This window comes from Rhinichthys klamathensis, unplaced genomic scaffold (genome assembly GCF_029890125.1).
Source record: "Rhinichthys klamathensis goyatoka isolate OS25496 unplaced genomic scaffold, OSU_Roscu_1.1 h1tg000072l_1, whole genome shotgun sequence".
Classification (NCBI taxonomy): domain Eukaryota; kingdom Metazoa; phylum Chordata; class Actinopteri; order Cypriniformes; family Leuciscidae; genus Rhinichthys; species Rhinichthys klamathensis.
The window spans coordinates 790,884-817,613 of NW_026606615.1; the positions used below are offsets into that span (position 1 = coordinate 790,884).

Genomic DNA, 26,730 nt, shown 5'->3' on the forward strand with positions numbered 1-26,730 from the left:
TCTTGCAGTAGCCTGGCTGTTAGATACCGGGCTAAGTAAAAATAATAAAAGTATCCTTCCGACGAAGCCTATCGCGTCGAGTCCGTCTAGCGAGCCCGCGAAAAGGACCGGAGAGGCGACGGGCAGGTTAAAAATGTATCTGCTGCGAGAGCCGGGATCGAACACGGGTCTCTCGCGCGAAGGCTTCAGGTTCCGCCACAGGGGAGAACGACTGTCAACTCTTCTTTGGGCGTTAGACGGCCCACCAGCAGCCGCTGGCGGCAGTGGGCCTCATCCCTGCTGATGCCCGGAGTTTATGAGGGCGCGCACTGGTAGACCAGCACGTATGCCAGTCGTCCGTGAGTGCGGCCTCGGTAGATCCTTGTTTGGGTAGAGCGAGTCAATACCGCACATTTCTGGCATGTAGCAGCCATCGGATGCGGGGAGGAAACATGGTGAGTAACCTCTATTGCAACTTCTACGATGACTTCAGATAAGACTTCTAGCGTGAAGAAAGAGATTCTGACGTAATTGTCGCGCCCATGCTATTTTATACTGCCCGCGGACCGGTCAGCATTTGCATGTTTTGCGTCAATTGGCCAGCTGTCTCCAGCTGGCGTTATCCTATAAGATTTCAGTGAAAATGGAGAAGGGAGGAGTTCCCATATACGTCAGTATGACGTAATGTCGAAGTGACCGCCTTGAAAGGGAACTAACAACAGTTTAGCCTTGGTGAGAAGTGCAAATGCAGGGTGACCCTGAGCACATCGTCTGTGAACGCTTATCAGTCTATTCCACACATACAGGAAAAGTCTCTTCTCTTGTTATAAGACAATTCTGATAACATTTGAGTCTGCATTAAAAATGACCAGAAAAAAAAAAAGTATCAGGACTGTTTGTGCCATTGTTCACTACGGTGAATGTGATTTCACCAAGTACAACATGTTCCTGGATCTTTATTTTTCCTGGAACAACTTAAGATTTGAGTGACAAGTTTACAGTTGATGTCAAGTTTATGTTTACAAGGACTCGGTGCTTCTACATCACTGTTATTCACCTACCTTGATTTAGGTATAAGTTACGGGTAGGGGGGTAGGGATAGGGTTAATGTTTTCAGACAGGAACATGTCTTACGTGGCAAAATCACAGCACTTTAAAAATGCAGGGTTGTTTTAACCTAAATTTGGGTCAAATATGGACAAACCCAACTGTTGGGTTAAAAATTGTATTAAAAGATTTAACCCAACGGCTGGGTTTGTCCATATTTTACCCATATTTGGGTTGAAACAACCCAGCACAGCACCGTGAACCACCGTTGATGTTTGTACCAGACTGATCCTCAGTCATCTTCTAAGCCACAATTCTGAACTGTGAGGTCTTATTCTCAGCTGAAATATACATTAAAATAAACAATTACTTTCATTTACAGGCAGTTTAAAAGATTCACTCAAAAGTTGTGTAATTATTGTAATGGAAAAATGTGATTTTCATTGATTTTTAATAGCCATGTTAGAAAAGCTTGTATTTGAACAGGTATATAAATGTTTGTATACGTGCAGAGTAAGACAGGATGGGATAGCTGAAAAGGGACCTTCTGACCTCAGAGGTCAGGATACATCTAAATTTGTTGGTCCCAGTGTCAGAAGTAGTGATGAATAGGAACATGCGCAAAAGTGTGCCCAAGTTAGTGGAAAACTACTAGGAAAAGCAACAGCTGAAGGAGACCTTGGTAAAGAATATAAAAGGTGTCGCACAGCTCCTCCTCTGCCGGCAGGCTCTGAATGTCTCTATGACTTCTCTTACAAAATAAATTACTTTAAAAGACAATTTGACTCAGTGTCTCTTACGCAGTGATGATGTTCAAGAAATTTTTGCCACAACATTATTCACTCACCCTCATGTCAAAATGCTGAAAGAACTTTCTTTCTTCCCCCAATGCATTAATCATTTCAGCGTCTCCCATTTAAAACAAAAACAGTAGCAGGGACAGATTGCTTGTTTTCATAGACACACGTTTATTTGTCAAAAGCACGCTCTGTGCAGACAGATATCTGCCACATGGCAAATGCATTCAGAAAATTCTGCATACAAAACAAGGAATTCTACTGGATGTTAATAACTAGGTGCGGAAACATTCACTCCCTCTTGAGAACCTAAACACACAAGTTGCACCATAGGCATTACATATTTAAAACAGTAATATCCTATACTAAACCTAATCTAATATTGACAAACTATATAATTTGAAAGCTTACAATCTGTAGTTTTCATATTTGGTTCAGATTACAGAATAGCCGTAATCTATCAATTTGCAACAAGAATATTTTCATACTCCTAAGGCGTGTTAAAACCTTTATGTTGAAATAGTGCTGAACATAAAAATCATGACAGAATGGTCAAAGAAAAGAAAAATTATAGATTCACCACTTGTGATGTGGCAGCGAGCTATAACCCACATGCGTGTAGCTATAAAAACACGTTTTGAAGGTTTTCTGTCCGTATTCCAGCTGCATATGCGGTCAGCATCACACTGTTTAGTGTTTAGTGTGGCTGTTTATGGAAACTTTGAACTCTTTGAACTTAGTTAGGCTAGACATGCTCATTTGGAATGAAAAGAATAGCTAGGATTAAAAAACGCAGGCAAATATCACATTTCCACTAGGTTTAGTTTGACTCTCATGGAAATGCAAACTTCTAAAGAATAAAAACTAAGTTTTTAACCCGTATGTGATTGTTTAGGTTTCTAGCTCTCCGGTAGCCTATATTATAAACTATAGTTTAAAACATCGCCTATCAGCATGGACAGTAAGTTCATGTAAGCAGAAGCACGGAGTTACAAAACGCAGATCAAATCATTGTACCAACCTGCACAACGCAGAACGATCCAAAACAAGAGAAAACACGGCAGCATTCCTGATGATGATTACTTTAATCCAGTCAATCGTGTAAACAGGTCTGGTTTAATGGTGATGGAACGACAGCAAAAAAAGTAATTTTTCTTTTCAAAGAGAGGGAAACAAACGCAGCGACGTTGCAGGAACGCACTTTGAAGAGTCTGAATCCTACGGACCCCCTGGGACGTGGTGGTGGAAAAAAAATTAAGGTGGGAGAATTTTTTTTTTTTTTTATCTTTTGCGTTCCCTCGCAAAACTTTTACATTCCCCCAAGAAACTTTGCGTTCGTTCCCTCGCAAAACTTTTGCGTTCCCTGGCAAAGATATTTGCGTTCCCTCGCAAAGATATTTGTGAGGGACAAAACCTGTTGTGAGCTCGGACATACACTTCCTCCTGTTTAATGTCCCGCTGCAGGGGCGGATCTACAGGGGGGCAAGGGGGGGCAGGTGCCCCCCCTCTCTAGAGCCTTGCCCCCCCTGCTGCCCCCCTAACTTTGATGATCCAAAAACTGTACTTGTAAAAACAACCTGCCACTATGTCCACAAGCTTCTCAAAACAGTGAACTAAACAATACATTTACCAAAAGTGAACAATTTAATTTTTAATTTTAAATATATTATTAGCCCCTCCCCCCTGCGTCACTGATTCAAACGTGCAGAGCGGCGTTGGCGGCTCACACACACACACAGCGAGTCTGCTGCGGTGAGGTGGCCCTGCAACCCGACTGGAGAGAGTGAGCTTCCCCAGAGCCTCTGAAGGTGAAGTGAGTTTCCCCAGGTGTAGTTTAAACACACACGTTTAACTTAAAGTTACATTTGTAATGAATGTATTGTATACTAAAGACGATTCAGCATCAGCAAAAACAGCGCGTCTATTACGTTAGCCAAAATCAGCGGTCAATTCGCTCCCTCGTGATTTGTAAGAGCACTCTTCCCTTTGATTAGCCTAATTTTGATTTTAGTAAAGACAAGAACAGCTTAAGGCGAGACACAAAAACATCGGGGTTTTTTTCACTGGTTAATTTGAAGATTTTGGGCTATTTGTCTTCAATAACATGTCTTCTTTCAGACTTGTGGTGAAATTTTTTTTCCAAAAAAACACATTTAGGACTTTATTTTACTACACTTTGTCTATTTGCGTCAGTATTCTCCTAAATTCAACAGAAGTTGTCGTTCTAAATCAACATGTTGCTCCGCGATCGCTGCATGTCAATGTCATCACATACATCTCTGTTGGAAAGCTCTCTCTCTCCTGTACATTGTTGTCGTATCCAAATATGGTCATTTCCTTTTAATCAGCAACCAATCGTGAAAGTACAATGGGCATTTAACTCTAAAACCGAAATCTCATTGGCTGATGTCAATTTCTGACAACGTGATTCGTTCAGATGCATCACGTGACGTGCTCTGACATTTAGATATGCGTTTTTTACTGTTTTTCTGTTCAGTTGAAGGCCATAAATGCTGTGATTTAGGTGGTTTGTATTGTTGTTGCTAATGATTTGGTAAGATATTGTGTCTGTAAATAGTTGTTTCCACTAAAAAAAGTATGAATTTTTACATTACAAATCTTTAAATGCTGTTTTCTCAAAATTAGTTTTTTGTCATTCTCCAGTACAAATATCTCAGCCTGTGTAGCACCTATGTACACCAAACTTTCCAGTTATACACTTAGCAGTATTCTGAAGATATTTTCAGAGGGATTTGTTAATAAATCATTCCTAAAAACCTTTGTAGTGTGTAAGGGCATGATTAAACAATAACGTTAATCATTTAATAATGATTAAAAGTGTTTTTGTGTTTGTTTTGTTAAAGCAATTCACATATAGGGATTCCCATGTACCGTCTACCCCTGCCACCCTGCCAAGACCTCTTGCCACCCCTTTGCCCCCCCATATAAAATTTTCTAGATCCGCCACTGTCCCGCTGGCAGTGCTTCAGAGCTTGTTTGAACTTGGACTCAAATATAAAGAAATGCGGTCAGTGTTTAACTCAAGGAGTTCAGTAAAGTTGGCAATATATTCAAATAGGCTATTCGAACTTCCCGGGTCAATATTCTTTGAGCTAAACATTGTTAAAACACAAAGGACACCTATTTACAGTCAATCACAGTAACCTAGACAACGAGCTACAACCCAATTCTCCTCAAAACGAGGCTAAATGGATCTTTATGTGCAGGCGGCTGAGAGACAAGTCAAGAGACCATCTGCAAAGTGCAATATAACCCAAAAAACGACTACAGCATCAACTCGTATTCAAAAATAGTCATTAACTTCAATGTTACAAACTGTAGTGCCACCCAATTCAGCTTACACATCAATGGTGACCCACTGGTCATACTACACTGCTTTTGCACATTTTATATTATGACAACTATTCAATAACTTCACTGTAACACCAAATTGAGTTCACACATCACTGCTCTAATATTGGTTATACAAGTTACATTTACAGTTATGCATTTGGAAGACACTTTTATCCAAAGGTACACATTTACATTCTTATCAGTTCTTGCTTTTCCCTGGGAATCGAACCCATGACCTTGGCATTGCAAGCACCAACGCTCTAATGTTTGAGCTACAGGAAAGCTATGGCAAGTAATACGCTGATTTCACACAGCCGCCATTTTGAAATGGCTCTGGTCGGAAGTGTCGCCTTTAATCATAGGAGTCGCGAATGCGATGGCGTTTTGTTGTGTTTAATGTAGAAATTAGTTATTCTAAAAATGTATGTACATTTCTTTCATACTTTAGACTATATACAGTGAAATTCATTCATAAATAAAATAATTTTTTATAGGCCTATATAATTCAGAATGTAAAAAAAGAAGCAGGAACGAACTATATACATATCCATCCTATATTGGATATTAACATCCAATAGTGTAAATCGCGGCAGCAGCTTCAGGTTGGTAGTCCAAGGCATTGTTGTCTATCTGTACTTCCGGGGTTCTTCCCACCGGAGCCTCGCTTTCGATTTTTAAAATGGCGGCTGCGTGAAATCAGCGTACAGCACATAAAAAATAAGTAGGCCTAGGCCTATTATTTACACAAATTATATTGGTACTGTGCGCAGCTAACATAATAGTTACAACCTTTTGCATATAGCTTTTGCATTATATTTGCTTCCTGAATTTTGATGGCATTACACTGTATAACAGTGTGAAGTTATTTGATTTTATTTCATAATAAAAAATCATAACAATTATGCTTTTTTTATCAAACTACGTATTGTAGTAGGCTATAATCAGCAGGAGAGCGGTGATGTGTGAACTGAATTTGGTGACTGTAGCTACAGTGTGTCATAGTGAAGCTATAGAATGTTTAATAATATAAAATGTGCAGAAGGGTTTGGGGATTTGCACTTTGCAGACGGCCCCTTATTTGGACTTGTCTCAATCGGCTGTTGTTTAGAGATAAATTTATATTATAAAGCTCGTTTTGAGGAGAATTGGGTTGTAGCTCGTTGTCTAGGACAGGTTAACTGTGATTGTAAATAGGTGTCGTTTGTGTTTTAACAACGTTTAGCTCAAGAAGATTGATCCGGGAACTGCCAACTTCACTGAACTCCTTGAGTTGAGCACTGACCGCATTTCTTTATATTTGAGTCCAAGTTCAAACACTATGAAACGCTCCATTAACGTACGGAGCTCTGAAGCACTGCCAGCGGGACATTAAACAGGAAGTATATGTCCGAGCTCACAACAGGTTTTGCGTGGGAACGCAAATATCTTTGCGAGGGAACGCTATGTGGGGAGGCTGCAGACTTGGAGCCGGCAGATATAGGCCCTACGCCCCGGCAGTTTTACGACCCTGTTGTTCCTGATGCGTCAAGTAGAGGGATATACTCCGAAATAACATCATTAAATCAACGCTTACACATTAATAACCCGTCCATAGACTTGACAATTTTGTGTTTTTTGTTAATTTAAATATAAACGTTACAGTGTAGATCTGCACGGATTAAATTATCTCAGTTGGGCTTCACTCTCTTGAATTGAAAAATTAAAAATACACAGTTGGATCAACTATGTGTTATGACAAGTGATGCTATGACCTACTGCAGTTATAGGCCTATCCACCATAGGTTTTTATACACAGGAGACTGAGTGAAATATGTTTTTGATGAAACATAAAAAAATGAAACATTAAAAAAGTTAAAAAGGACATCCATGGTGAATTTAAACTTGTCCCTGTGTGTGTGTGTGTGTGTGTGTGTGTGTGTGTGTGTATTTCCTTAAGTAGCTAAAGCAAACACAGCTTTATGAGATCCAAGTTAAAGAGAAGTTGGTAAAGACAGAGTAGGCTATAGCCTAAAACCCACATTAAGTGCAAGCTATTTTAAGAAAAAAAATTATATTAAGATATAAATTAGATAATTTGATCATCTCATTTATAAGAAACAACTCAAACCAGAATCTACATTCAAACCATATGGTGAAAGTTTTTGATGTGTTTTAACGTATTTGAGTGAGTGTGCAGTTTAACTCTTTAGAGAGAGAGAGATTTACATACCTAAATGTGTCTTTTGTGTGTTCACACCATAGACTGTAAAAAAAGATACACATATTTCCATTATCTACTACTGTAATGTTGCTCTATAAACCATGTGGAGTATGTTTTAATGCAAGGAGTAAACAGAGTCTTACCAGAAGAGGCCAAGCTAAAGACAGGCAACAAAAGAGTAGAGAAGACTAGGGGCATCTAAACCTACACGTGGTTAGCTAAGTTTAAGCCAGATAGAACAAAAACCTGTCAAAATACATTCTGATATAGAAATGAATTGATACCTACACTAGATCTGGAGCTAATCGTTTATAAATAATAAATGTTGGATCATTGCTAAACAACAATAACTTTAGCAGATTATTTAACATACAAATGACAGAATCTATTTTTGTCAGATTTTCATTCTAACGATGTTAATCATGATTATACGGTATTATTACTTTGTCTTCTGGGCAAGTTTCATCTTCATAAAGACAGAACCATTCAATGTAATCCTGATTTTAGAATATTCTCCTCTGATATAAAGTCCCTTTTTTCTTCCTTTAAGAAAATGTCAAAACCTTTAAACTCAAAGGTTTCTAAAACAAATAATATCCTTGAGTCTGTTGTAAAGAAGCTTACATTTTTTATATTGACAAAATGTAATATTGTATTGATTTGTGTAGGCCTACCCTAATTCAATCTCTTTTGATGTCCGTTTACCCCCCCTTGTTTTTTTTTTTGTTAAACAGATAATTTAATCAGTTCAGATCTACACTGTAACGTTTATATTTAAATTAACAAAAAACACAAAATTGTCAAGTCTATGGACGGGTTATTAATGTGTAAGCGTTGATTTAATTATGTTATTTTGCTATATATGACTCTACTGGACGCATCAGGAACAACAGGGTCTTAAAACTGCCGGGGCGTAAAACTGCCAGGGGCGTATATCTGCCGGCTCCAAGTCTGCAGCCTCCCCCTACTCAGGGAACGCAAATATCTTTGCGAGGGAACACAAAAGTTTTGCGAGGGAACGCAACGTTTCTCGGGGGAACGCAAAAGATTTGAAATAAAAATGTTCTCCCATCCTACATTTTTTCCACCACCACGTCCCTTTAGGGGCTCCGTAGAATCCAGCTTCTCACGCAATCCGTTAGTGGTTTGTACACCTGAGATATATAGCGCCTCCAAATGGGCAAACAATGGAATTTTCCCTTTAACTGTAGGCTACTGAAACATTCTACAGTAAAAATGTCTGAAATTATGCATAATTATAAACATTTATTTTGTATTGCACTTTTCATACATGGAATGCAACTCAAAGTGCTTCACAAGTATAAAAACAAAAAGCCTAAGAATAACATTTCACACAATATCAATATAAAATATTCGAAAACAACTAAGAGAATCAGAAAGTAAAATAAAATAATAAAACAGATTGATAAACAACTTAAAAAAGATATTTATTAACCTGCCCTTTTCAAATATTTGTCATTGCCTGCAGGCATGGACTAAGTCCATGGACTTATGCATAAGTCCATGGACTTATGCAATCTGAACAAGTTTCTAAGGCCACATAGGCATAAACCATATTTCACCTTCATGTGTGTGTGCATGTTAAAACACTGTGGTATCAAACGTTCACACATGTTCTAATTTGTTTTTATTAGGGGCGTTTCTAGGATTTTCATTTTAGAGTGGCTCAGCCCCCAAAGAGGGTATAATTTTTAAAAAAGTAACACTTTAGTTTAGAATCTAATGCTCACTATTAACTAGTTTTATTAACATGCATATGGCAGGGTTTTATAATCATTGGTCCCGAATGTGAGGTAGGCAAGTTAGGGTGGTTCGGGGATTTTTGATTTCTCTGATCTACATATGTGCATTTTAAGATGTTTTGAAGACCAAAAAAATTGGAAAACAACAGCTTTAAAACCATGTCAATGAGCAATGTCTGTCAGTGGAGAAAGTAAACATGATGATGAATAACTTTCTTAAACACGTTCATTTAATGAAAGCTACTAGGAAAGTTAGGTAACTAACTTTATTAAATGAATTCACAATATGTAGGCTACACATTCATTATTGATCTTATGGCAAATACAGGGCCGTAGACAGGGCTTTATAATCAAAGAGGTCCTAAATTTGAGGTTGTTAAGGGGTTCAGATTTTTTATTTCTCTTATATGTGCATTTCAAGATGTTTGAAGGCCAAAAAAAGGGATAAGAAATAGCTTTAAAACCATGTCAGTGGGCAGTAGACTATTTGTCAATACCTGCGCTCTCATCTCCATCACTTTTTCTTTTTGTCTCAGTTTCTTTATCCTGCCCTGTCTCTTCCCCTCCTAAAGCTGAGCTTTTTTTTAATTTACTGAAGGCTACAAATAGTATTATATTAATTCTTAATATGTACACATTCATTATTAATATTGTGCCTAATAGTTGGGTCAGCTATAGCAGTTCCGTGACCGTGGAGAGCGAAGGTTTGTTTCTCACTGGATTTGTCATCTATAAAGGGTAAAGAAAAAAATTAGCCGGGGTGCCCCTCACAAAAATGTGGGGAAATTTTGTGAGCGCCCTATATCCAAAATGGCTGCCGTCAGCCAAGCTGGAAATTAACTTTTTAATGGTTTTGCCCACAGTGCTGCATAATACATGGTTTCTGATACTATTTGGGTCAAGAAATTCATAAATGATGTAGATTTTTGATTTGACCTATTTTTGACCTTCCAATTCAATTTTTGGCTCTTTAAATGTAATTTTTTCAAAATCGTCATATAGAGCCTTAATATTAGGCTAAAATAAAAGCTCTGCTCATACTGAGTTCAGTTATGGACAGTAAAATTACAACGTACACATAGGTCATCAGATGTCTGGGGTGGAACCAATGAAAAGCAGGGAGACAGAGGAGATTATTTAGCTCGGAGTTGTTTTTATAAAAAAAAAAAATTAATGACATGACATTACATTAGGCTGACGCATTTTTAACCAAAGCGACTTACAACATGGTAAACAGTTTAAAGATTTTTAAAACAATTCTCCCAACAATTCTAGAACAATTTAACAATTATTGAATTACACTTAATTATTTCCCTGTTAAATAACAGGAAATTACTGGCAGCAGGGTTACCATTATTTTCCTGTTATTTTAACAGTTTATTCCTGTTAATGTTTTTTTACAGTGCCCCGTAATGTTTTTCAACAGGAATTTACTGTAAATCACAGAAAAAACAGGAAACAACTGGCAGCAGTGTTACCATTATTTTCCTGTTAAATCACCATTTATTTTATTTCCATTAAATATTGTTAATTATTTTTAGCATATAGTAACGTGTACCACTGATTGTTATAGACATATTCTAGCTTGAGTTAATACAAGAATAGGCATAATCCATCAGATAACACTTAAGTGAAAGAAAACGAATAGTTCTGAGTTGAAATTAACTTTTTTTATTGTAATACAAACACTGAAAGGTAAATACTTACAAATGTAGGCACACATGGATCAGACCAATTACAGAAATATACAGTATATCATGTTCATTGCTGACATCTGTGGTCGCTGGACGGAAAATAACAACTGTCTATCTTAAACTAGCAAAGACACTTGCGTTTGGCTTTGCGCTGTGTCGGTGCAAGATAAGGCCCTAAACCTCAACTGAAAATTCAGCTAAAAAACTCAAACCAAGGATATACACAGTGACTCCTGAGTCTGGTCACATAAAATTTTTACACATAGGCTCAGATTAATCACAAACAAATCTCATTTTCTCATGTCCATGGCTTAAAAAGTAGCAAATACATTTTTAAACTGAAATACATTGTTCATTATAACAAAATACTGAACCTCAACACTTAGTGTTACATAAACCACTAAAATTCAACATGTATGAATACATTCAAACCAACACTTGGAACTCTTCATCAATAAAGAGCAATACAACAATAAAAACTCTGTCACTGCTTAGACCACTAACCATTTTCTCAAAGCACACAATGAGGATCCTTTGCAAAGTCTTGAGTCTGTATAGATAGATAGAGAGATAGATAGACAGATGATAGATAGAGAGAGAGAGAGAGAGAGAGAGAGAGAGAGAGAGAGAGAGAGAGAGAGAGAGAGAGAGAGAGAGAGAGAGAGAGAGAGAGAGAGAGAGAGAGAGAGAGAGAGAGAGAGAGAGAGAGAGAGAGAGAGAGAGAGAGAGAGAGAGAGAGAGAGAGAGAGAGAGAGAGAGAGAGAGAGAGAGAGAGAGAGAGAGAGAGAGAGAGAGAGAGAGATGAGTTCCATAATTTCAAATGTTTAATCCAAAATTTCATCACATGGCTTGACCTAACAAAAGCTAATTTTAGAAACGGAGCACAAAACGGACAGAATAAAAAAATAATAGAAAGGGTGATGAGTACAATTCATTGAAAGAACAAAAAAAGAATGGCAAGAGCATGGAAGAGGAGTTCACCTGGACCTGTTTTTAATTGTGCTTTATAAACTACCTTACCTGTGTTTTTAATGCTACATTCACATAAACCTAAAAAAAAGAGGGCGGAAAACTACAGTAGAGTAGCCGCTACCAATAGAAGCTAGTCATCAGCTATCTAGCTAGGGTAGGCCTATTGGAGCTGAAACTAGCATTGTTGCAAACCCGAATCATGTAAGTAGATAGCTACCAACTTAGCTAACACTAATTATCAATAACTTCTGCACACAACATTTTCTCTTTGCTGTCATACATTCATAATGATACAATTATATTTGGACTAGTGAATAATGTTGAGTATATATGAACTCACCTCAAACAAAGTGTCTTAATGCAGCAAGGAATTTTTCCAGTGCCATGAAACCATGGAAACAAAATATTAGAGAGAGCGTTCGCACATCACTTGAATGTGGGGCTGACTAATTGGGAGTGAGGTATGCTTTGTTGAATTACTGCAGAAGACAACTCGAGATATTTTATGCCATTGAGAAGTATTTAAAAAATGACATTTAAAGAGCCAAAAATTGGTGGCCATCTTGAATTTGAAAGTCAAAAACAGGTCACATCAATACATTTACATTTATGAATTTCTTGACCTAAATAGTATCAGAAACCATGTATTATGCAGCACTGTGGGCAAAACCATTAAAAAGTTAATTTCCAGCTTGGCTGACGACAGCCATTTTGAATATAGGGCGCTCACAAAGTTTTCCCACATTTTTGTGAGGGGCACCCCGGCTAAGTTTTTTCTTTAACCTTTATAGATGACAAATCCAGTGAGAAACAAACCTTCACTCTCCACGGTCACGGAACTGCTATAAATGACCCAACTATAATATGAAACAGCTAAGCTAATGTTTCTTGTCCCCTCACAATAACAGTAAACTAATTACATAGTCCTATTTTCGGTTCAAAATGGCAAAATTACACAAGTTTATTAGTTTGATTAGCCCCCCTAAAAAGGGCCTATGGCCAAATGTACGTTAGACAAATAAAACTTAGCTATACTTTACTAAAAAATATTGTATACTATAACGTATTTTGAAAGGATGCTTTAAATGCATTGTTACAATGATCATTTCCAGCAGTTAAAATATATTTTTAATACAGTGCAAATACACCCTATTACTTCAAGTATTTTTCTAAAATATATTTTGAAAAATATATTAAAGTACAATTAAGTGTTAAAAGTAGAACTGTGAAAATAAGTAAAACATGATGCTAATATACTTTTAATATATTTAAAGATAGTACAATTTTTGTTAGTATGTTTGCAATATACTATTGAAAAAGGGAATATTTAAATACAAAAGTAATTTCTTTCACTATAGAGTCCACTGACAAATATGCAGGTGATCTGTTTTTCCAGGAATCTCACTCAATTTTACCAAATCAGGTATAGCTGCGCCATCCACTCGGGTAAATAAAACATCCGGAGGAATTTTAAATATTTACCTGAGTCGAGAGCACAGCTGCTCCTAGTAACAACCAATAATACCATGGCAACTATACACAGCAACAACTGTTGTCATTTTGATTGCTCATCTGTAGCAATAAGTGGTCAAACACTAAAAAGACGAGGAAAAAGCAGTCAGTTTACCACAACACTAACCAATTTTCCAATGGCTTGTTATCCCCCTAAATGAATCACCTTAAACATTTTGTAACTAACTCAGTCAACTAATTTAAAATCAAATACATTAGACTAACAGTTTTAGCTTTAATTTTTAAAATAACCCCCAACACTTAGCTTAAACTCACTGAAATGCAAGTGACAACTGGGAGACATTAAATTAACTTTAGCAAGACAAACATTCTGAAAACAAGTTACACAACTTCAATAAAACCGTATAAAATCATTTATTGGGATACAAAAATGCATGTATAAAAAGAGTAACAAGACAACTTAAAATACATTAAAAATGACTCGTTCACCAAACATTACACAAGATTGTATATATCAAAAAAAAAGTACAGTAAAATTCCTCTTCTGTACAAAATGGCACCGAAAGCCTGTAACAAACAGAGAAACAGATTGTACACAAAGTGAGTCTCACTGGAACACAACCTTTAAGATGTTTTGCAGACTTGGACTTTCCCCACTTAAAGGCCATGGATATGTACTGACATGCATGCCAATTGGCTACATAGAAAAATCTGTCTAAAAGTTTTCCAAGATGGTCTTTGGTGCTACACGTACAACAAAGACATTCATAATACAATACATAAGTCCCACAGAAACACATCTACTCTAGAGAACCAATAGTTTGTCCAATGAATTTGAACTTTTCCATGACAATTCCAGTCAAAAGAAAACATGAAAGAACTTGCTATATGGAATAGGAAACTGGATGTAACATGTCAAGCTTTAGAGACGCAGCTGCAGTTCAAGACTTTACATAACACAAGTGACAGAAGTATAACTAGAAAGTAGCATACTATAGAAATGTCCTTGTCAGACTCTTTAAAACTAAAATAGAAGGCCAGAATGTTTATCAGGATTCAGATCATTAGCAAACAAACCAATTTAATCTCAGTACCAAGATCACCAAAGGTGACAAATCTCAAAGGAATTTATTTAGGGAAATTCAGGTTCAAAACCTCTGAAGAATCCATTTGATTGTGCCAATGAATGGAGTCATGTACAATCACAAATCAGTCCCACTTTATATTAGGTTTCTTTACAATGTTCTTATGGCAAAATAAATTAAAATAAAATATGGTTAGGTACAATGTACTTGGTGTTCATGTTGTATTGAAACACTTTTGCTGCTAGTGATGTGGGATATGGGGTAAGGTTAGGAACAAGTTTGGTGGTATGGTTTGAGAGGTTTAAGGGAATGATCAACAGTGTAAACACAGACGCAGTTACAGCAGGGTTATTGTTAACAAAAGGTATGCTTACACAACATACCAAAAACAGACAAGTTTGTCCTTTGCAGATCCATGTGACTGGAGATCAACAACGTTCTTGTCTGTATGTGAAGATTTGTCATGTAAACACCCCTTAAACTCGTATAAATATTTGCTAATTGTTAAATATATATATATATATTTGTTGACAAACTGAAATTAAGCTACTTTAGTAATAAACTGAAATGCAAGTTAAGCACTAAAATTAACTGGAAATAATTTATTTTTAATATAAGCACTAGGGATGAGTCGCGATCTTCGAATAGTCGAATAGTCGAACTGCGTTCGAAATTCGATCATAAAATTGCTTATTCGAATATCGTTATATTTTTGCGCAATTCCAATGTGACATAATTGACGGCGCGCCTACTGTCCTAGATCGCGCAGCAGGGTATTTTCCTGTCAGGGACACAAGGTGCCACTAACATGAATGAAACCCCCTCCTGCAAGTTCTAGGATACCATGTTTTATACATAGTGTAAAAAAAAAACAGAAGAGCATTGTCGTGACCGTTAACCCTTTAAGCGCCAAAGTCTCAAAATTGCGACAAGACGCCATACTTAATAAAACAGGCTGTAGATCCTAATATGGTGTAATATCTAGTTTGTATTCCCTACCACTAGATGGCAGACATGTAATACTTCTATTCAAGATAAAAATGACATCATGTTCCTATTCAAAGTGTTGGAGGAAACAGCAGAGCAAGTAAGCGATCGTGTCTTTGATGCGGAAGCAGTTCAGTTCAGAGCGTCTGAGTAAATTGTGAGATTTGTGAGAGAAAATCGTCAAATGGCTAATAAAAACTTGTACCGTGACGTCCGTGAGGATGTGTTGCAAATGTTATTCGCCGATTCTGACTCTGAAGGGGAATATTTGCCTTTTGTAAATGACGATCGGCCGTCTAATGATTGCGCCTCTCCCGGTACATCTTTGACACGCAATGGTGCCGCCGCGCAAGGCGAGAGTGTTCACGAAGCACAAACAGATCATTTTGACCATTTGCCCAACGGGGATGGGGGTGGCAGGGGTGGACGTGGTCTTTTCCTGAATATTACTGATGAACTGATAAATTAGGCTACTGCTCACATGTGTTTTACTACTAAAGTATTGTAATAGTCATAATTTTTCAATTCACACTCGACACGGAGTCGTAGCAGGAAGATTTAAGAACATCAAGAGCGTTGGATGAAGTGGCCGTGGACCTACAGTTTAGTCTAGTGAAAGCAAATCTGCAAATGCATCATTTTTTTGCCAGCGATGAAGATCTAGTTGAACGTATGATGTCTGTGAATGAATGATTCCACAGGACGATACATTCTAGTTCATTTCATTCAGGTAATACATTTTACAACCAAACAGATTATTACTCGACGATAGCACTACAAGTATGATCATATTATCCGTTTTTTGGACATATACATTCATTTATAGGCTACATTAAATAAGCTACCATTGTCCACAGTTTATGAAATGAACACCCGCCATCCCGTGGTAATGTGTGTGTGTATTGCGCAGTGGCATCACACGAATAGTTTTGATTGAAACTAATTAGTTTAAAAAGTAGGCTTTTGCAGTAACAAGGCAGGTTTGCATAAAATCATTATGAGATTTTTTTATTTTATTTTATCTAACGAGCATCTGGTTTGGCCATGCAAAAACGGACTGTCGTGCTTATTGTTTTTTTCTTCTATGTTAACTACCGGTATGTTAAAAAAAAAAATGACGAAAACATGTTGTTTGTTTGAATAATAATCAGTTTGTTTGATGACAAATCGCTAAAGATGAAATTGGCCTGAAATTGAAATTTTCGAACGATAATCGACTTTTGCTCCTCGATTTTCGAATGTCATTTTTGGCAGGAATTCCCATCCCTAATAAGCACTATATGATCTTTTTTTTTTTCAATTAGCAAATGGTATGGGGTGTTTACACAACAAATGTTTCAATTTGACTGACAGCACATAAAATAACCACAAAAAAAAGCCAATTCAAAACATTAAAAAAAAACACAGAAATTAGTTAGATGTAATTAGATGCAGATATGTTTAAAATATCAGTGTAAAACAGGTACACAATAAGTGCACTTTAACTACAATGTACTATTAATCATTTGCTAAAGACCCAATATAAAGTGGAGCCACCAGATCCAATTACAGTGGTTTTATAAATTGTTTTTTTTGTGCACAATTTAGAAAGGATATTTCTTGTATTTGCACATTTAAACTACTTGCTGAGAACTCATTAAATATTTACACACTTCACCTGTAGCAGCTGCCTAGTAGACCCAGTCTGGAGAGAAGCTCTCGCCATCAGTCACTGAGCAACACAAGAGAAGAGTTAATACACAAGACCTCACAAAACGACTCCCAAAAAGACAAGTCCAGCTCTACACAAATATCTAATGCTTGTAAAATTTGAGGTCTTTTTTTGTCTATTTTGTACAGCTACAAGAAAACTTTTAATAACAGTGTAATTTTGACAAAACTAGAATCTATTTGTTTTTAAAACAAGAGTTGCATATAAAATAACACTAAGCTTGTTTTGAGAAAGTTGAATGTTTTATGATGTGTTATCCAGGTTTAGGAATATTGACTTTTGACTTTGTAAACAACGCAATTTGAATTTGCAATGATTGTGTACAAATGAGTGAATGAACAGTTGTGCTAAGAGAGAAGTTTAGGGTTGATATTACCTTTTTGAAGCTTGCATTACACTTTACGCCATCTTTCCCAATTTTGTCGTTTAAGCCGGCGAAAGTCAGGTAAGACTGAACATTTGAATCATCTTCACAGTCAAAACTTTGACCCTGGGCTACGAAAGCCTTTGTGTTGAGTGATCTGGTTGGACAATACATCTCATGCCGTTTCTTTTGCTTTTTTGTTGTTTTGCACGCAAAGTTACCATATGAGCACCAAACATCTAAATCGTTTTGTGCATGTATACTTTACCTTTTAAAAAGGGGAATCTATCTGTGCTTTTAGAGGTGACTCTGCAGGTCTTACCTCAAGATCCTTTTCAATAGAAGACAAACATGTAGAGTCTGTGACATCAGAGGGATTTAGTGACTGATGCGAGGTTGCAACAGGGTTATCGCTTTTAAAACAGGTATAAACACATTAAAATTCCAGGATTTCCTTATTGTGTATAAATCATTGTTAATGTTGAATAGATTGACTATTATCTGTTAAAGAGGTCATATCAATCCACTTGTTTTTGCACCAAAAACAGGCAGACACGTCATCGTAGTTTGTCCCAGTAGGCTTACCGAATAGGCGTTGTGGATCGAGTTAAATTCAATTACTTGAAAGTTTGGAGTTCTGATTGTTTTCATAGTACAACGGCCATCAAAAGCATGAACCGATTTAAAAGATATGACCCCTTTAAATTATTCAGAAATAAAAAAACAACTCAGATTAGCTTGTTGGAGGACCAAGGTAACAGATTTTTGGAAATATTGGTCTTTAATGTTATTCTGATGTCAATTGTTCCTGTACAAGACATAAGGTGCAGCTTTTTACCGATCTACTTGATACAAATAACTCCACGCTAATTGCAGGCTATTTATCAACGGTTTATACACAATATATTTTGAACATCAAAACAAGTTTTCTATCTAAATATTGTGATGTTATAAAATGCATGCAGAATTTTGACAGTTTGCAACAGTTGACAGTTTTATATAGGATGACTATTACAACTTTAATAAGTCAAAAACAAACGTTTTGTAGGCTGTAAAAGAAAACTATGCTTTATTGACAAACTGATAGGGACACATTTTGGACATATTTAGTTCCCTAGTTAGGCAATGCACACAACTTTGCTAATATTACGGAAACTGCAAAACTAAAAACACCAAAAAAAAAAAACAAGTCTAATATTTGGATATTGTACTTACAAAGGTTTGAGAGGGCTGTACTTTTACCTGTCTAGAAGTAAACTTGAACCTTTGGGATATTTGTTTTGCTCATTTAACAAAAGGAATCAGCAGATGCGAATTTTGAATGTTTTCACGAGACTTTCAAACAATAAATAGCCTCAAACCAAATGGAATTTGTTCATTTGAAAACTAAGTAACATGTTGGTTTGTACAGGAACTAATGTTTTTTTTTGAGCATCCCTCAATTTTTTTGTTATGCCTTACAAAAAGCGCGTTTGGAATAAATCTAAGTGATATTAACAGGCAATTTTCTCTTTCTTTTTTTTTAGCAAGTCACTTTACACATGGACATCAGCTAATTATCTAGCATTCAGGTATCCATTTTTCAGAGAAGAAACACTTAACCATTAAAAGAAAAGAAATTAAAAAAACAAAAACAAGTAAAACAAATGCAAAGAGAATATAAGCACAGCATATAATCGCAAATCTAAAACGTGTCATGTTGAACTTATAAATGGTCATCGTCCTACGTAAAGAGTAGATTCATATTAAAAAGGGAGTGTTAACCAAAACAGGATACAAAAACAACTAGAATTACTTTAGGTGGGTTACAAGAGGTTTACGAAGGGGAGGCGGATGCCCAAACAACTGCAGTGACGGAAAGCTCTCAGTATCTGCCATACGGGTGTTCCCGAAATGACTTGCCCTGCCGGGCAGCCGGTGCCTTTCCCCCAGCACCACCCCAAGCGGCGCCTTCCCAGTCATCTTCTGCTAAACACACAAATAAACATTAAACATGGATATTCACTCAAGGATAAGTGCATCATATGTACTTTTCCTTGCATTAGGCACTTGGCTGTTGTAGTCTAAGCATGCTAAACATCTAACATAAGAGCTGTTGTACAATATAACCATTCTATACATTGCACAATCGAGAACATGTCTTACTGTAAGACTCGTAAGTCTCCTGTGCCTCACCGTGACCGTAGTCATAATACTCTGTGTCTCTGTGGAAGAAAAAAAGGAACAGATTAAACAAAAGCCATTTTTTTTTTACAGAGTCTTAATCTTAAATCATGGTAGGACTTGGGACTTCGGCTGGCCATAAAGTTACAGCATTACATTGAGTCAATTCGACTTTCTCAGAAATATTTTAACTTGAAACTGAATGAAACTTTGGAAATTAATCAAAAAGGAAGAATCTCAAATCTAAAGAAACAGATGGTGAGGGAAATGGCACTCACGGCTGTGGTGCAGGTTGACTGTAGTAGCTCTCATATCCTTCATAGGCAGCCTCTGGATATGGTTCTTCATAGGCCTGAGAAAGCATAGGAGACAATGGAGATGTCAAACATTTAAAGACTTGCAAAGCCTTTTAAGTTACAAATTACTGGCTCGATCCAACAGAATGGTTAGTTGTGACTGCATATCCTTCATTTGATGATACGTACTTATTCATTCAAACTAGTATTAAAATAACTTTCTATTTGAATACATTTTAAAATGTAATTTGTTCCCATGTTGGTAAAGCTGAATTTTCAGCATCATTACTTCAGTCTCGAGTGTCAGATGATCCTTCAGAAATCATTCTAATATGCTGATTTGATGCTTACTAAAAATTAATGTTGAAAATATGGCTCGAACAAAAATATTTAACAGAATAATGTTAAAAAGTACCGCATTTATTTAAAATAGAAAAATTAACTTTCAGCAAGGATACATTTATATTACAAGACATATATTATGTTCCAATAACTACATACTGGCCCCAAACTTTGGCAGCGAATATAAAACAGGAGCAACTGCTGGTGTTGTGGATATACTCACATATTCCCCGTAAGCTTCAGGTTTGGCCGAGTGCTGTTGGTGGGAGAGAGCAGATGCTGGTGTCATCCTCTGAGTCGGGGCTGGTGGTCTTGATCGAGAGGCACCTCCTCCTCTGGTTGGTGTGGAGGGTGGAGGACCACCCCGTCCCACGGGGGCTCCTCGTGATGAAGCTCCGCGCCCTGGACCTCCTCTTGGAGCTCCTCCACGTGGCGCTCCACGGGGGGGCATACCGCGACCCCTACGAGAAAATGTATTACATATACACTCCAAACACTTAAGACTGTTCAGATCAATAAAAACAATGACTCTGTATCAAAAATGTAGCCTCTGTTTGCTACATATATCGGTTAGTGGTTCTCACCTAGGGGGTGGTGGGCCACCACGACCTCTACCAGGAGGACCGAGACCTCTGCCGTGGCCAGACATATCCTGGGAGCCATTCAAAAACCCTGGATCCATGAAAGCATCCGGATGCATCTCATCAAGACCATCCACCTGACACAAGAAAAAAGGATTAATCAGACTGATCAATTAACAATTAAATTAAGAAAAAAAAAAAAAAAAAAAAAACAGATTTAAACAGCAATGCTTAAAGCCTAAACTTAACTACCAAATCAGCTAGATCAGTGATTGCAGTAAATGCAGTATACTGTTGCTAAACTGCAGGGTGTGCTTAAGAGTAAAACAGCATTAAGCCGCAAGAAATACACTATTCTCCAAGCGGCTTTCTGTGCGTGCACTCCCGGGTGGAGTGGAACACGGAGAAGCAAAGTATACGTTGGGTTCAAATAAACTAAATGTCCAAATGCCGGCTTGGAGAGCATTTACTTAAACAATCAGTTATGTCTGAAATGAACAAACAGTTGGGAAATAAGTTGCATGTGTAACAGTATATTGGATCCGTGCAGTGGTTCTTAAAGTGACAGCAGTCCAATAAACCTGCTGCCGTCTGTTTCAATGTTCATAAAACACCAAATCACTCACTGCTCTTTAGTAGACTTAGTAGGATTAATCTATATTTCATTTACAGTGAAGACTGTGCAGTGGTTTTACTTTATTGATAGACTTTTCCCCCACTGGAATGCTATATTTAAGCTCCAAGCGGTTCCTAATCACCTTTAAGAGAGGGAATTAAATGCTGCACGTAGCTTGCCAATAAATAAATTGTCAATTAATGCTCTCATCTCTTAATTTATTCTTAAAATGCCTTATACCCCAGTAGGTCTATTTGAAGCCCTCCATTTATCATGTCGTATTATTTATTTTGGTGATCGGTATCGGACAACACAACTTCCAGTGACCGGCTCATGCATAGATTATGAAAAATAAGGATGTAAAAGCATCATTTGGCTTGCATTCACACTTACAGGCATTAGGAACTTCTTGACCTCATCCATGGCATGTGCCATACGCAGGTAACAATCGGGAATGGGAGCAAAAACCTCGATGTGCACGTGCAGCTCCATGGCCAAGTGTGCATACTTCGGATCACCACCCTTCCTCAGCTCCTCTTCCTGAAAGGTTTCACAATTTAAGCTTTAGTAACCGGGTCATTTAACAGTTAACTCATTAGCAGCGCAAAGCCTTCATTACCTTGTTCTTATCCCTCATGGATCCTTTGCCGAGCACTGAGATCTTTGCTCCGGTGTCTTCCTGCAGACGTTTAATGGTGCTGCCCTGCGGCCCCAGAATCTTCCCCACGAAATTAAACTGACAGGAGAAATGAGAAAATATTAGTTAAATGTTCAACAAGTCCTTGCATAGTGGAGAACTCTGACAGCGCATGACTTACCCGAGGGTACTGCTTGACAGGAATGAGCACTCGCTCTTTCACCCTCACGTTCTTGGCAGTGAACAGATCCAGGTATGTCTCAGACTCTTTTTTAGGCTCACCCTTCTGAACCCTCTCAATCTCTGCAAAAGAAAACACAATCAGCTCACTGCAAAATGAAAAATGGACCAATTTTGCATTGCCACATCAATCCTAGAAGTTGTAAACATTCTTCAAATTCAACTAAAAAACGAATTGAGAACTGTTGTTGTATAAACTGATTTAAATGTGTAATTACTAACTGGTTGCAGTTTTCATAATAAAGTTAAAATACCATAACTTAAATTTTACCCACAGAGCTCAGGACTAAATTAGAGCATGGTTTTTCAAAAGTACAAGAACTTTGCTTGTTAAAGAAACCAAATTAAGCAGAAACTCCTCATCTCTGGCCCTCAAGATCCACTTTCCTGCAGAGTTTCGCTCCAAGCCTAATCAAACACCTGAACAAGCTAATCAAGGTCTCCAGGATTACTAGTAAGTTACAGGCGGATGTTGATCAGAGCTGAACTCAACAGGAAAGAGGATCTTGAGGACAGAGTTGAGAACCTCAGTTTTATACCATCAAAGTCACTGCTGAAGCTGCAGTGTTGTCATGTGGTACCAGTTCCTGTCAGGCCGGATCAAATCACAATGGTTTGTGATAATGGAAAACCTCATTTAATTGAATGATATAAAGGACGACATTGATTTCTATGCCCGTTGATCCTTGTGGTTAATGGATTTAAATAAATGCAGGCCCTCAAATCAGGATTTTGCTTTCTTGAATGAACCATAACCTGTTTTCTATGTAATGTGTGAAAGACAAACATAAACTTGTATGGTATCCAACATGTTGCAAACAAAAAACATTTAATGCAAATTCTATTTTTTGCTTTGAAAGATAAAATATACAAAAAACAATGAGGGGTTACATGAAAGTTGAATAAAAAAAGGGTCACCTTACATTCTCTAAAAGCTTATACTAACTTATATATTACAACAAGAGTCTTGCATGCAATAGAATCTTTAGAAATCCATAAAGATTAAATATCAATAAAAAGGTACACTTAATACTATTAAATTGAGCAAGTTTATAATTTACTGGGTAGCAATTATCTATAATTTAATAGACTTCAGAAACTGTATTAGAAATTGCTTAAGCCAGAAATTCCCATTCTATTTCACTAAACTTATTACAAAAACTCGCACAAGTAGAGAAATCTGAGAATTAAAGATTACGATTTATGCTACGGAAAAGACATTTGTTCAACAAATAGGATGAGTTGTCAAATATAGGAGGTTGAGTTTCAGCCATCTTTCCTAAGTGCATAAATTACCGCGAGGGCGGGAAAACCTGTAGATCACATGATCACAGAAACTGCAAACGAGAACGACAATCAATTCCCAATAACAAAAGTCCAGCCCTGCATTTCTATTCGAGAAGCAGTTTCACTCCGAAATGCACAATATAGATGAAAATATGACTTAATAGTCTAATGTATAAAAGATAAGGGTTAAAAAATGCACAAACCACATTTCTCTTTGTCTGCAATCTTGGGGTTCCTCAGAGGAATTATGGGATTGCCCTTCTTCACAAAGGAAAGCACGTGATGCTGCCTTAATTTGATTCATTGAAAACTACCTTTTCAACTTCATTGAACATCGTTCTCTACAAATTGGCCTAAATGCACTTTTATATTAAGTGCACATTTAAAAAGATTTATTTTCCTGTTTAACCTTTGAACCAGAAACGGTTCTCTTTGATGAAATCCCTGGTGGCCGAATCACGAATAAATAAATTTCAACGTTGTTCAAATAAGACCCAACTTAATTCTCAATGTGGAACAGGATTAAACTAAAATAATCATTGTTTGCCAGATAAAAACGCAAACAGTTAAATATTAAGTGCAATAAACAGGCGAAGTTAATCTCAATAATGATATATGAGGAAAAACCTATCAGGAGCCATGCGTGCAGGTAGGCAGAAATACAGTTATTTCCCAAATTCCCAACATTAAACGCAATATAACGCAACAAAAATCCCTCACCATACAGCATTGCGTTGAAAAACACGATGCGGCCTACCGGAGCAAATCCCCGCCTCAGGCCTACAAACACGCATTTCGCCGACGCACGTGAAACTCTCTCCGGTTAGTATAGATTAACTAACCACTCTCCAAACATCTCGAGCTCAATATTAAGCATTTTAGAGAAGTTTTGCGTGAATGGTTTTATTGTGAATAGATACGCACTGACCTGCACTCAGGAGTTTCATCGCGTGCGTGAACGAGGAGTCCAGGCTGTCTTTCTCCGCCAGTAACTCCGGCAGATATTTACTGTCCCCGCTGCTGCTCTTCCTCTTGTTATTAGCATCCATGTTGATCACGGTTTTCGCGGAGAAATCAGGCGAAGTCAGAGCTGATGGAGCAAGCGCGTGCTGAAGCTTATCTACTCTCTGAACAAAGGAAGCGACAGCTAATGGCGCGGGTGGAAGTGACATCAGGAGGCGAAATCTGCTTCCGTTTTAGAGCCAGGGGGAGGGGCAACTACCGATAGCAAACGACTGTGATTGGACGGTCCCGATCAGCGCTGAGAAAAGTATCAGGTGTCACGGGTAGAAATTAGTTTAGGCCCATCGTGAGCCTAACTTTATTATAATTAAAACGTGATTATGGCTTATAAGAGGTGTAAAACATCATATCATCCCCACAGCTTTCGACTTTGTTTTTACAATGTTTAATTTGGCCTTTTCACTTATGACATCTCTTTCCATAAGGAATATTATTTGATTAATTTGTTACTTCTGTTCACAAAATTTAGTATACAAGTACGGTGGTCATAATAAACCACTATTTCTAATTTTGAAATGAGTTCCAACACCCAAAGACAATTTATAATCTGAAAAACAAGAAAGCTGTTAAATGTATTTTGTAACCATTTCAATGTTTCCATCTAAGTTTTTTATTTATTTATTTGTATTTTGTCTTTATATACATGGCTCTAAAAGAAAAGATGTAAAAAACAACAACTGGCTGTGTGTTTCTGAGTTTAAACTAAGATCAAGCACTTGCAAAGGTTATATTTGTAAAAAAATTGTAATTACTTGCCTACTTAGAATTTGTGAAAAGGAAAACATAAAATAAAATTATAAAACGTAAAAAAAGGTTAAATATAGTTTTATTGTATGATCTCATATTTGTTTTAATTTTGTAATTTTTGTAAAGTTGTAATTTTGTTACACTACTGTTTTGCTATTTGCAATGGTTACTATTTAACTTTTCATGTGATTTTTGAGGAATTGTATTAAAACCAGTTACCTGCAAACATTAATAATTACTAATTATAATGATTGTAAGTCATATGGAATGGACACAACAAATAAAAACAAACACATTCAGAAATCTATTGTCTCTATGTGTGTGTGTGTGTGTGTGTGTTTTCCATAAAATTGAGATTTCAATGATATTTTGACCACTAAATTAGGAAATGTCCCCATTCTCCATTTCAGAAATCTGGTCACCATAACCTAATCTGGATGATGACCTTAAAATAAAATAAAAATTAGATAATCTAATTTAAAGATGTGCAGAAAATAAAAATGACTTGGGGCTACAATTCAGAATAATAATTGAGTATTTAAGTAAAGTGAGCAAGTGACCCGTAATAACCACATTAAGTCCTAAATATTTTATAATCAGTTTAATTCTGTAAAGACAATTCAGAAAAGACTGGGTGAAAAAAAAAATGTTTTATACTCTTGGTGATGTTTATAGATTGACATTACAAGTGCAAAGATGAGTAGGTGTAGAATGGAGGTTGATGTTGATGGGGTAGATTGTTTTTAACATGTAAATGTGAAGACATTAGACAAAAGAATATTGATTAGGTCATATTGTTGTGTTTCACACAGGGTAAGAATGTGAATGCGAGCAGGGCGAAGACAAAGAAACATAAATGGTGCCGTTTGCAGCATGTCTGGCATATAGGACAATGGATGAATGGGTGCTTGGGAATGGGAGGAGTCTGCTTTATCTCCTGAATATAGTCTTAGGAAATGAGAGAGATTCATACTAGATCATGGTTGAATTTATTCTCATTGTGCTTCAAAGCCTATATGTTTTACTGACTTTGTTTCCAAAGGTTACATTAGTAAAAAGTTGCAATTACTGTATACAGTATATTCAGTTTATTAAATGAAAATATAATTACAATTAGAAAATGTAAAAATAAAATAAAAAACATTTTGTTAAATTTTTTCAAGACTTTCAAGACATTTTACATTTGCATCTCAAGTAAATGTGTCTTAAAGATGTTTAGATATCTGTATTGAAAAACAGGACAAAATACTCAAGAAGGATATATATATAGCAATACATTTAATGCCATGACTTTATGAATTTAAGACTTTCTGCCTTTTTTAATTGTTTTAAAACCAGCTAGAGTCAGTTTGACCGGAGAACCTCATCACTA

At 36.8% G+C, this 26,730-nt stretch overlaps 2 protein-coding genes across 7 annotated transcripts in view; both read right to left on the reverse strand.

Annotated features, from left to right (window-relative positions):
- Window positions 1-2,980, reverse strand: part of LOC130085047 (V-set domain-containing T-cell activation inhibitor 1) — a 48,570-nt gene extending 45,590 nt beyond the window's left edge. Inside the window, exon 1 of the mRNA XM_056250601.1 lies at window positions 2,845-2,980. Coding sequence (XP_056106576.1) covers window positions 2,845-2,890 — 46 coding nt within the window. The 5' untranslated portion in view covers window positions 2,891-2,980. The remainder of the gene's footprint in view (window positions 1-2,844) is intronic.
- A 10,699-nt stretch (window positions 2,981-13,679) lies between these two features.
- khdrbs1a (KH domain containing, RNA binding, signal transduction associated 1a) lies at window positions 13,680-24,767 on the reverse strand. Of its 6 annotated transcripts, XR_008807096.1 has the most exons (11): window positions 24,517-24,767; window positions 22,243-22,364; window positions 22,044-22,160; window positions 21,818-21,964; window positions 20,812-20,945; window positions 20,451-20,688; window positions 19,868-19,941; window positions 19,572-19,630; window positions 19,222-19,394; window positions 17,009-17,062; window positions 13,680-13,846 (listed from the first exon to the last, which is right to left on the reverse strand). XR_008807096.1 is itself a non-coding variant. In XM_056250598.1 (9 exons), exons 1-9 carry the CDS (start codon window positions 24,758-24,760, stop codon window positions 19,291-19,293), a joined length of 1,233 nt encoding a protein of 410 aa, XP_056106573.1. In that variant the 5' UTR covers window positions 24,761-24,767; the 3' UTR covers window positions 18,467-19,290. The 6 variants fall into 6 exon arrangements, 5 of the variants coding, with proteins under 5 accessions (XP_056106573.1, XP_056106575.1, XP_056106574.1 ...); XM_056250598.1 differs by lacking the exons at window positions 13,680-13,846; window positions 17,009-17,062 and having other exon boundaries at window positions 18,467-19,394; window positions 20,451-20,689; window positions 20,819-20,945; XM_056250600.1 differs by lacking the exons at window positions 13,680-13,846; window positions 17,009-17,062 and having other exon boundaries at window positions 18,467-19,391; window positions 19,602-19,630.
- Window positions 24,768-26,730: the final 1,963 nt, after the last annotated feature.